This window comes from Sander lucioperca, chromosome 9 (assembly GCF_008315115.2).
Source record: "Sander lucioperca isolate FBNREF2018 chromosome 9, SLUC_FBN_1.2, whole genome shotgun sequence".
NCBI classification, from domain to species: domain Eukaryota; kingdom Metazoa; phylum Chordata; class Actinopteri; order Perciformes; family Percidae; genus Sander; species Sander lucioperca.
The window spans coordinates 9,506,166-9,518,661 of NC_050181.1; the positions used below are offsets into that span (position 1 = coordinate 9,506,166).

General features: G+C 39.7%; 1 protein-coding gene across 2 annotated transcripts in view; it reads right to left on the minus strand.

The window, feature by feature from the left end:
* asic1c (acid-sensing (proton-gated) ion channel 1c) overlaps positions 1-12,496 on the minus strand; it is a 99,777-nt gene that overhangs the window by 24,272 nt on the left and 63,009 nt on the right. Inside the window, exon 1 of one of the 2 annotated variants that reach the window (XM_036005353.1) lies at positions 6,825-7,449. The exons of the other annotated variant lie outside the window; for it this stretch is intronic. Within the exon in view, the coding sequence (XP_035861246.1) occupies positions 6,825-7,349 (525 nt within the window). The 5' untranslated portion in view covers positions 7,350-7,449. Of the gene's footprint in view, positions 1-6,824; positions 7,450-12,496 lie in introns of those variants that run through there. 2 annotated transcript variants of the gene reach the window in all.

Genomic DNA, 12,496 nt, shown 5'->3' on the forward strand with positions numbered 1-12,496 from the left:
GGCAGCAATTAGATGCACATCAGAAACACATGCAGCTTACACAGGGCAGGGATAAAGATGAGAAAGAATAAAAGCTATATCCAACATTATTGTCCAGTTACAGTAGAGCTAAACTGATTAGTTAATTAGTTGATTAATAGACAACAATTTGTATTACTGATTAATTATTTAGGTTAGGTAAAAATGCCGAAAATCAACTGGATCTAGCTTCTCATTTATGAATATTTGGTGTGCTTCATATTCTATGATAGTAAACCATATTTTGGGTGTTTTGAACTGTTCGACAGAGAAAACAAGCAATTTGATGTCACCTTGGGCCCAGGGAAATTGTGATGTGCAGTTTTCACAATTTCTGCAATTTATAGGCCAAATGATTAGTTAATTGAGAGAACAATAATTAATCAATAATGAAGTTAGTTGCAGCCTTAAGTGACTGAACATACACAGAAATAGTACTGCAACTAATGATTATTTTTCATTATCAATAAATCCCCCAATTATCTTGATTAATCAATCGTTTTTTTTCTATAAAATTGACAGAAGAGAAAGAAAATGTGAATTAAAAAGTCAAATATAATTTCCAAGGTGGCTTTTTTCAAATCCCAAAGATATTCAGTTTAATATTATATATGATAAAGAAAAGCAGGTAATAATTACTATTATCTGTCAATCAACAAATCAATTAATTGACAATTAATTAATTGATCATTTAAGCTTTTCATAGAAATCTTCCTTTTTGGCTTTGTATTGTATTTTACATTGACAGTAATGTGAATGCAATATATTTGATCGATATATTCAATTAATTTAAGATCACTGACAAACATACAGCAATACTGGATGTCTTAGCCTTGAAATGTTTTGATAAAAGTCTATGAAGTTGTGTAAAATTTTAAACTTGAATGAATAACACTGATTTCTTGAATATTAAGGACCTATTCCCCTTATATTGCCCCAGAGTTTCTCAACCGTGGGAAGGATTCCTTATGGAGTTATTTCATATGCTCATGTCACACTCAGATTCACATGAAAACTTCAGAACTCGACTCCCTGAGAATTTCCAGATATAAAATCAAGGCCAAAAAAAGGCTGAGAAGTGATTTAAGATGACCAAACAAATGCAAATCTGGAACAGAAGACAGACGGTTAGAGCCAAAAAATTTGCAATCAGGAATGTCACTCTGGTGGACGTGCAGCTTCTTTAGCAGAGGGAGACATCTTGTGGCCTGCCTCAAAATGAAACTAACCTCCTTGAAAAGCAACACAGCCACTTTGTATGCTGCAAGAGTAATGCAAGGGAAGCAAGAATGGAGTTTTAGCTAAGAGGGGCTTATACTGTGAAATACCTCATATAAAATTCATCAAAAGGGAAAAATGTTGGCATGCATTTTGTAAGAAAAACTAAATAAACCTCAAGGCTGTTTTGGAGGAGAGTACATTCACTGTAAATCTTACTGGTCATACAACTATTTTAGTTTGTACATTCCACAGTAATTGTAAACATCTCTGACACAGCACATGTACAGTATATTGGCAGGCCAGGCGTAGAGCAGATGCAGCCTGTATCAATAAAAAACAGATGCTGCTGGCTACACCTGCCGTCTTGTTCCCTTGTTCCATTCCAGGCAGAATCCATAAAAAACAAAAAAAATATAAGCGCTGTCACTCAAGCTTTCATTCTGCAGCCCCACAGTCACACTTTGATAAACTCAATCCTCATATTTTCTAACCGGTACTTTCATTTACGAGGATTTTTTTTAGCATGTTCTCATCTTGTTCCCCCTCAGCTGGGGGCTTTTGGTATCCCTGTCTTAATCCATTTTGCCTGCTTGCCCAGAAATTTAGCATCGCAAGCACTTGCCAGCGGCCTAATAGTGCCATGTAAAAACAGCATTCCATCAAGAGTTTCTCCTGTGTCAGGTGAACATATTATGAATTCAAATCATATTCCTAAACACCCGCAAGGCTACACAGATACTCTCTCTTTCCAGCATTCAAAGAAATGTCATTACATAATCTAAATGTAAAGGATTTCATACTTCCAAAAAAATTATTTGCGGTTTCCAACTATTTGTCATGTCTGGCCTCCCCTGTAAAGTGGCTCATGGTGTTGAGGGGAATCTCAGTTTACTTGAAATAAGATAGTGATACAATACCTTGGAAGGTGCAAAGCAATGTTTTTATTGACTTAGAGAGCATGGTATAGATCCCAGAGGCCATTAGAGGAAACAAAAGCTAAATATGGGCTTGGTAGGTAATCTAAGATCAAAAGGACATGTGATATAAAACCATGATTCATTTTTTGCACTATCATTGTCTAGTAAAATATGAAAATCTGGATATTACAGGCCTAACACATGCTCTTGTTTGGATATCACACGATGCCAGAAGGCTAGTAATCTACAACACAACATAATGGCACTATTGGTTTTGGACAGAGCCACACTGTCCAATGTCTCCACCTAACAAGCTAATTAACTTAAAAGGTTCTGTCAACTGGCACTGCCAATGTCTACCTCTGATAGTATCTGCTCCCTGATGTGCAAGTCAGCAAAAAGCATCCCCATGCAGCGTCCCTGCTATGAATTTCTTCACTATTCCTCTTCAGCGCCATTGATAGGACTGCCAATACTGCACTTACAGTAACAGTGGCTCCCACAATGGCCTTTACAGACACTGAGTAATGGAACAAAACACATTTGGTATTTGCTATCTGGCCTGTCATCTACACTCACTGCCTCAAATTTGTTTATTTTATTGTTTGTACTGTGGAGCTTTATTTTATCTCCCCTCCTTTTTCATGCTCCAGGCAGAACTGTAATTTTGTGCTCCTTCACACACCTCTTCCCTTCATCTCTCCTAATGCTTCCAGTTGTGCATCGTGGCGCTGGCTCAGCTCCAAAGCAGGCTGATTCACAGTGATGGTGTCGGTCCTCAGATGAGTCCCAGTCCCACCTCAATCTAAGCACAGCACAGCCTCCTTTTCCTCTCTCTCCTCCTTTCTCTTTTGTTTCCACTTTGTCTTAGCTCTCTCCTTCAACTCTTATTTCCTGCTTTACCATCTTTATCCATCTCTCTTGTAAAAGCTGCTACTCTTGTGTCTCTTTTCCTATGTCCTACACTGCCTATTTTCTGAACAGGTCTAACACTCAATCCTGATTTTGCTTCCTTTACTCACCCTTCTCTTTTATTTGACCTCCAAAGCCAACTTCAGCCTCCATGACTATACTGCAGTGGATGAAGCGAAACACCACATCCTGCTTCTGGTTTGGCAGACCCTGAACAAATCCCCAGCCACAACAGACAGGCCATAATATTAAAAAGGCTCAGGCTTTGGTGTCAACAAAATATGATACCTCAACAGGACGTCCAAACACACCACACGAGATCAACAGTAAAAGGATAAATGTGCTAGAATCAACTCTTCGCATTAGTGCAAGCTAGCTAAAGCTCTGAGCTGGTGATCGATTGAAATTATATTATGCCAACTTCAGCATGCACCCTGCATATACATACTGACGGATGATTGATTTAGTCAGAGCCAGTCTTGCAGGTTTAATCCACAGCAGTGAGTGGGGCCGTGTTGGGTGCTTTACGCTTTGCAGTATTAATAAGGCAATCAATCACACACAAGTTCACAGACAACAAGATGGAGGCATGAGATTAATTCTGATAATGAAATAAAGGCTCCCCTAAGAAAGTTGTTTGGCCGATGAGCTATATTGAAATCTGATGTTTTCTTTAATATAATGTTGAATGATATACACCGTCTGACACAAAAATGGATACGTTTTATACACATGAAGTCTTGCAGAAGCACAAAAACCCTTCAGTGTAATCTGAACAAAACGTATTACCACAGTTCACTCACAAACTGATACAGGGACATTCAAGGCTATGTTCCTGTATATATTTATAGCACTCGGTAGAAAATTTCCAGCATCTACCATCTGCCAGCCTTTTAATATCTAAGACTTGTTCTCCTCCAGTGAATTACAGCATCCTCCCCCCAAAAAATATTTCATTACTTTATGCAGAGGGAATAATTGCACTTGGGGGACTTGATATTTCCTCTCCAACATTTCTCAATACCACTGCACCCATATCCAACTCATTAGCAGAAACATCTGGTCTTTCCTGTCACTGTAGGCATACTGTAGTTTCTTTCACTGTTTCTTTGTCTGACTTTGACACAAAAATGCACATTCAGGCAGAGCACACAAACTGCATCTATATACTTAAACACATACAGAAATACTATGAAGATGAAGAAGTATTGTACAGGTAATAAGTTATAAGTAATAAGCTAAAGGCTGATTTATGCTTCTGCGTCGAATCAACAGCGTACCCCCGCATACCCCTCTGCGTCGCCGCGAACCCCCCCTCCGAGGCCTCCACCGTAGCTCGACGTGCACCTCCAAAAATTTTTAACTTTGCGTCGTGGTGTTGATAGTCGGTGTTTCAAGCAGCCTACTGTGGGGAGTAGCAACATGCTAGTTCACTGACATAAGCTTTGCAAATAAACTCAGACATATTTTGGTTACAATGACGGGGTTGTGTCTATATGTCAGTCACGTTTTGAAATTAGCACTTCGCCAGCAAGCAGTACTTTGTGGGAAGTTGTGCTAAAGTTTGCTTGCTAACATAACATCAACTGGCTGGCAGACACCTTGCAAATAACCTCAGACTTATCACCCCCTAGCGTTATGGCGGTGAAATGCAAAGCAACCCCGACACAGAACGCCGAAAGGGTCACGACGCCGTAGGAGCGACGCCGTAGCTACGGCGTGGAGTTGATGCAGAAGCATAAAACAGCCTTAAGGGTTTAAATAGGAAAAGGTTATCTAGGTAGTCTATTTATGTTCTGCCGTTTAAATGCCATATCAAAATGCATAACACTTAGAAAAAGTGTGCATATATTTCCTCAAATTTTTCCACATGCAGAGAGCTAATTATGAGAGGTTGTCTAGACCTTATGTGAGTCATCTCCCGGTGATGTTCTTGAAGTATATAATGGGTAATCTCAATTTCATCATATCTCATCTCCTGTGAGAGGACTTGCCCCTGAGCCTCCCACAGTAAGATCAGCAGGCCGAGAAGGGGGTTTCAGGCAGCTACATGAATATTTAATTAGTCCCCTCTATACTTAGGCCCTCAGAGTGTCTCCAGTTTCTGACATTTAGCTGAAATTTGCCCTTTGTGCATGGGGATGTGAAAGAGCCAAGGTCACCTAACTGACTACATCAATATCAAAATCTGCCTTTATTAGCTTACATGTGCCGTTTTATTTTTGAAACTCAAATCTGGTGCGCCATTTTCATTTACAAGTCTAAAGCTCTTCTTATAGTAGATGTCAGGTTTGGTGTGGGTTCAATTTAAACTATTGTCTCTTACACAACATAATAGTACTGCCATTGTAGACTTACTAAGTAATTAGTCTAAATCATTTGCCTCACTTCTACTGCTGCTAGAAAGAAATTGAGCAGCATGACAAGCCCATCTTGGTGCTAGGCTTTCATCACTCAAATCAATGGCCCATTTCATCGAAATACAATCCTTCCCCTGTCTCTGCAGCAGGACGATTAAGTTCCATTCAAATTCTGCTGACATGATTGTATCTGTTTGGTTAAGGCCTGAAAACTAAGGAGAAAAAAACTGGGATTTAACTAAAATAAAGGCACAAGTCAAGAAAAAAAACATTACCTTTTAGATTAGATTTTTTTTGATTTTTTAGATTCTTTTAGTGACAAAAGTTACACTGTTCTGCTTTGGTGACATTGTGTTTTTGATTTTGTGAGAACATTTGGTGCTATTGCTACTATAAAGATAATTCTTCTGAGGCATTTACAAAGAAAAACAATAATTATTAAAATCTCTACTGGTCTTGAAAACGCCATATGTTTGCTTCATAATGCATGATGCGTGATGTCAGCAGAGATTTGTTGAACCATATGGCAACTCAGTAGTTTACATCTTTCTGAGGACAATTCTAAGGAAGTAACTCATTTCTCCTTCAAGAAAATGGACCATTAATAGTAGTCACAAAATGAAGAATTGGACACAGTATAAATATTGCCATCACCATAAAAGCACAAGAAATGTCTTTCTGCTTTTAACGCCAGCTCTTGTACACAGAGATAAAGCATTGCTTTATTAATATTCCTTAGAATCTTTCCTGTCTTACACCCCATACCTGTTGTTCCCCCTAGAGCTACTTAATCTTTACAAAACATGCCATTAATTATTTAAAAAGTAAGGATTATGGGACCATTACTGAAGAAACAATTAAGACATGACAACATAATTTGAGTGAAAGTAACGTCTCTTTCCCTAACGATATCTGATGTGGACGTGTCTCATCATGACAATGCTCATTTTATAAAAAGAACCACTCTCTTACAGCAGAGCTCTGCTATAGTGTCTTCTGGAGTTCATAAACTTAAACTGACTGATTTCATTTCACCGTGGGCAGAATGAAGCATTAAAACTGTAGCATTATAATGACTATTAAACAGCTCACAGTTGTTGACATTGTTGCTAAAGGCTTTGCATATGTTTACATCTTGCTTCTTAAAGCTTTTCTACTGAGTGTGTACATTTTCCTTTAATTTAATACATCATTTTATATTTTCTGATAAATATTTAGTCTAAATCTTTTACAAATCGGCATTTATCCTACTGAGAAATTCTAAAATATTTAAGAGAGTATTTCTTCACTCTCTCACAGCTCACAAACCCAAGGATGAGTGTTTTCCCCATAATGATTCTGACGGAGTTTACACTGATTTACCCGAGGCTAGACCAACAGAAGGAGCCATACTTACTGTAGTAAAGTTTTCTGGACCGCAGTCCTTGCCTCTATATTTGCAATCGAGCAACATTTCATCTATGTTGTGGCTAGCCCTCTGTACAAACTCCAGCATGTTGAAGGTCTTGCTGGGGAAAAACTTGCTGTTGTCTGTGGGCTGCCCCAAAGCGGCCATGAAGTCATCAAAGTCCCCTTGCTCCACACCCAAGAGTCCAGCCATCCAGAAGATGTCATTCCTAATAATCTGGGACTTTCGATAGCTGTTGTAGTTGCACAAGGTGATGGCTGGGAAGTACATGACGGGACTGTCCATCTCATCCAGGATGGTGACATGGGGGTACTGGTAGTACTCGATCACACGGTCGGCCACTTGGTAGAGGAAGATGGAAAGGGAGGAGCTGAATGCGGTGGCCCAAAGCAGCCGTCGAAAAGTCACTCCACCTGGGAGGAAGATGTGGCTGAGGCCGTGGAGAGTACAGTTGGCCCCAAACACTGTAATGTCTGATGGCGGACGTGGCACTTCCTCCTCTGGGGCTCCCATTATCAGCAAGAGTTTCCAAGTTAGTGATTGCTGGGTGTGGGCTTGCTGCAGTGATGATCCACTGAATACTGGTTCTAACTGGGAGGTTCACCTAAATGGATGAGACAGAGTCTTGTTTCCTTTTTGCACCCGAGGGAGGGTAAGGGGTTGGATATCTGGAGCTCGGAAGTAGCGATGGACTGTTATATCAACCAATCCTGATTGAGATCTTAGAGGGCACGTTAAATTTAAGAGATCCGGTTTCATTTGGGAAGTAAGACCTGATCCCATAGCGGGTGGTGGTGGATTGATCAGACAGAGATACAGCAGAGAGGCTTAGCTGAAAACCGAAGCATATTCAATTTAGCAACCTCTAACACACCCAAATTCTTTTGGCATTTGTAACATTCATTTATCAAGGTAAGGTTTCTGGACACACATCAATGTTATTGTGTGTCGCCAACTCCAACTTGAAGGACTATTGTTTTAACTTCAGAAGAAAACCCATTTGAGACATCACACGTGTGGTCTTTTCTGCAAACATAAAATATCAGCAATTCCCAGTTAGCATCAAATTTAGTTACAGCAGCACACAGAAAGCTTGAGCTGCCATGTACAACCACAATAATCTTTTAGCCACTGAGAAGCTTCACAAGGGGAATGGTTTAGTGCTTTTCTAAATGAAACCTTAATGGATCTTGTTGTGAAAGGCGAGAGTATTACTCATTCACAGTTCCTATTAAGCTTATTGCAGCTGGTGACAGAATTCAGACCTGGCACTCTTATTAGTTACAGACTCACATTTATAATCTTTAGGCTATCATTCCTCCTGAACTTCCTTGTAACGATTACACAAAATACAAATACAAAATACAGTGACACACTGGAGAGTCAAAACAGGCATTCATCTACTGTACATATTCTTAATAATCTCTTTCAAACCATTAAAAAGATTAAAAACATGTTAAGTTCTAGTCAATACAACCATAGCTGATCATTTAAGTTTCCAGCACACACCATCTTCTATCTTGCTGCAGCCCTCCTATCATGTGTTTTGTAAAAGCATCAATTATTAACGCATTCTCCTGCATACCTTTCAACTCATGGACAGAGGTGTATATTCGCAGAATGCAGGCCTGAGGTTTTTCAGTCCATCCTGATAATCATCTGTCTCGACTGAAATGGATTTGCTCAGAGCAGCATTAATTTAAAATGAATTAATAAGTTAACGGATGTTAGAAGCAAAGCAAAGACCTCTAATTGCCTGTTTGTACCACTTTAAGGGGAACTACACCCATTTTTAAAATGCATACATGTTATTCCTATGGTCTAAGAAAGTCGAAAAATATTAGTAAAAATATCAACTATAGAAACCCAAAAACTAGAGTGCTAAAATCCAAATCTGTGATTTAAAGGAGAATTCCAGTCGATTTCAACACGTAGCTCTGTTGTTTGGAAATTTGGAGTGCTGTCAGTAGCGAGAAAAACGAAAACAATCGGTGCTGCCTACACCGTGTTTTCCTCCTGTTACAGTTTTCACCCAGCAGGCTGAAACAGGGCAAGTTTTAAACGTGCTTTAAGCCTCTAAATATGTTCGAAATGTCATTACAAGTGCCTAGCCATGTGTAGTGATTCCTTCCAAGTGAACACAGTGAATCTGATTGCAGTAGATGTGAAAGAAATGCATAAAAGTTGTGCTAATATCAGCCAGTGCACATACCTCTGTTTATTTCCTGTTTTCCAGTGAAGTCCACACTAGTCGATTGTCAAACTCATACAATCGAATATTCCAAAACATATTTTTTCCACAAAAAAACAATTTGCCCTGGTTATGTCCATAGTAATGACTGTAGCAACATAGATCAGCCGTAACCTGACACCACAACTGAGCCTGCACAGCTCCAAGAGTTCAAGAGTTCAAGAGCTATCACGCATGCGCATAGGTAACTAAGCAACAGTGGAGACTCACAGACTGTCAGCTGACAGACGAAGATGGAGCTTTGGGATAATAACGAGATTGGGTCAGTGTTTTGAAAATATCAGCTCAGATGGATAGTTCATCCGAATCCAATGTGGAACACACGGAGGAGTTTTTGGTGTAAATAGATGTGCCACTTCGTTAGTGAAATAACCTAAGCTCTACCTTCCTCCCCCCAGCCAATGCAGACTTGTTGCCTACCGGGTGATTCTAGAGTGGGTTCTGAGAGAAGAGCGCCTTGGCCGTGGCACCAGAAGAAAATTGCCTAGCTGTGTTATAGGAGCGATCAGACAAGAGTACCCCTCCCCCACTGGAAGTTACACGGGATTCAAAGAGGCAGAGGGAATTTTCTGAGTCTAATACTATGATTTCTATTAATACTTCGTATTGTCATTACTTGGAATAAACAAAGCAATTGCACAGTTCTATTAGGAAAAAGTAAGAATAAATAAATTGTACAGTTTTATAATATATTGAAAACACCTGTCTGTTATCAGTGGTTTTATAATATAACAGTACACATTCCATTTGTGCTTTTGTGTCTTTACTTCAACAACAACAAAAAGGAAATTACAATATCACAATCTCGACACAATCAATGTAAAGTATGTACAGTGCAGTGTGTGGTTTAATACATAAACATGCCGCAACATAGTCTTAAGTGTAGAAAGAACAAATAGTTCAGTGCAATTTGGAAAGGCACAAACTCAAACCATTTTCTCATTTTCTTCCTGATCTAACCCCAAGCTCTGTATGTCAGCTCTTCGGGGTCCTCACTGTTGCTTAGTTACCTATGTGCATGCGCGATAGCTCTTGAACTCTTGCAGGTGTGCAGTCTCAGTTGTGGTGTCAGGTTACGACCGATCTATGTTGCTACAGTCATTACTATGGCCATAACCAGGGCAAATCGTTTTTTTGTGGAAAAAATACGTTTTGGAATATTGGATTGTATGAGTTCGACAATCGACTAGTGTGGACTTCACTGGAAAACAGGAAATAAACAGAGGTATGTGCACTGGCTGAACTTTTATGCTTTTCTTTCACATCTACTGCAGTCAGATTCACTGTGTTCACTTGGAAGGAATCACTGCACATGGCTAGGCACTTGTAATGACATTTCAAACATGTTTAGAGGCTTAAAGCATGTTTAAAACTTGCCCTGTTTCAGCGTTGCCTGGCCCTGGCCCCATACATCCACATCCTGTACCGGCCCGGGGTTAGCTTCTGTTTTGGGGGAAGGGGGCTTTGCGTTCTCCTTGCCCTGTCACTGCTTGTCAAGGTAAGCTAGATTAGCCTCCTTGTGCGTGCTTCTCAAATGTACTTTCAAATTCGTGGGATTTTTCCCTTTAATAAATTGTCCACTTATTTTACCACCTTCCACTGCAAGGCACTTGGTTTTATCTGACACAGTCATAATCAAATAGGTCTCTGCCGTTTTCTTTGACTTTCGGTACCGCTATGACGCCAGGCGAGGGGTACGGACATGTTGTGTTTAATTTGACGTGGAATGTCGGAATTTCTGGGTTCCCAGTCGGAAACTATATGTCTATAGCATAGACTGAATAAAAAAGGTCTGGTTGGAAGTGTCAACTCTGAAAGATATAACGTTATTTGCTCTGTGAAAGACATTGACAAAGACGAAAACTAAGGACATTTACTCGATTATTTTATTTTAGTTAGTTTTGCAAACAGACATTACAGTTTTAGTTTAGTTATCGTTTTTTTGTAATGCCTCGTTTTTATTTTTATTTCAGTTAACGACAATGTTTTTTCCCACCTAGTTTTCGTTATTTTGTTAGTTTTCGTTAACGATTATAACCTTGGATAGAATAAAGCTCATTTGGTTATAAACAAGAAACCAAACATTCTGTTGGTCCACAAAAATCAGTCTCCTATTCATTGTCTACAGAGCAGCTCCAGACTTTATACTGTATGATATTATAAGTTTGAGACTTACTTCTCTGGTTTTTGGCTTTGAGAAAGAGTAGCTTATGTTCACAAATATTGATTAAACTTTCCTAAGCCATGGAAATAACATATAGAATTCTTAATTTAGGTGGTGCTCTCCTTTAAAGTATACCTGGTTAACCTATTCTCTCTTGTTGTCTGTCTCAGCTTTCTTTACTTACCCACCAACCTCTCTTCATCATCCACACCTCTTCTCTCTTACATATATCCCTTTATCTAACCTTCTGCACATCTATTCCTCATCTCACTCCCTCTATCCTTGCCCTTCTTAAATCAATTCTGTTGGTAGAGGCCAAAAACATTACCCTGGTCCTACCACACTTTCGTACATTTAATTTGTACAGATAGTCTGGCCTCTCTCCATTGACAAGTGTTAACTTCCTTGAAGGCGGGTACTCCGTTGAAGTTTAAAACTATTAGATCTGCCCAGAGCCACTCTGGATCTGCCATAACCAATCGCTAACGTTTGGTCGTGACGTATGTCATGCGCATATGTGCAACAAGAGGGGAGACCGACAACAACACTATCGGCTTATGTTTAGCATTAGCATCGCTAGCGTTAGCCTTAGCCAACTCCTTCACCACTAACAGAGTGAGCTGGAAAATCTAACTTTTCCCGAACCCCGTGGGGAGGAGGGCCACAACATCATGGCCACCAACAAAACTCAGCAAAGATTGTTCTTGCTCGGGCTTTAACTTCTGGATATTCGGCAGCGTTGCTACAACAGACCACATCTTTCTCCGCTGCCATTACGGTACTACAACTCAAACTAGTGCACGTCTCGACCTCAACATCATTGTTCTCAGCCACTCCCTCTGTTCGCTGATTGGACCGCCAAATATTTGGCTGGCGAAAACCCAAGAATATACCGCGAACCCAGACGTAGTACTGAAGGGAAATGAAAATTGAGCGGAAGTATGTAGGAGGACAGAGCCAGGCTACAAAAACATAGCTAATGAAGAGTGAATAATTAAATGTAACATTTATCATGTGGACACAAACCTGACTCCAAATTCATGATAATGTTACTACGTATCTGCTGGATGTGTTAATAAGCAACAGTTTGCTAGCAGGTTTGCCATATCAACTTAAAGGGTGATATGTCAGTGATGTGTTCACGACTTCTTTCTGCTGCCCCCAAGTGGCCAAAACAATCAGTTATTGCATGATAAAGCTACTCCATAAAATGTTTTAACACAGTGAAGTTTCAAAGTTACAGTA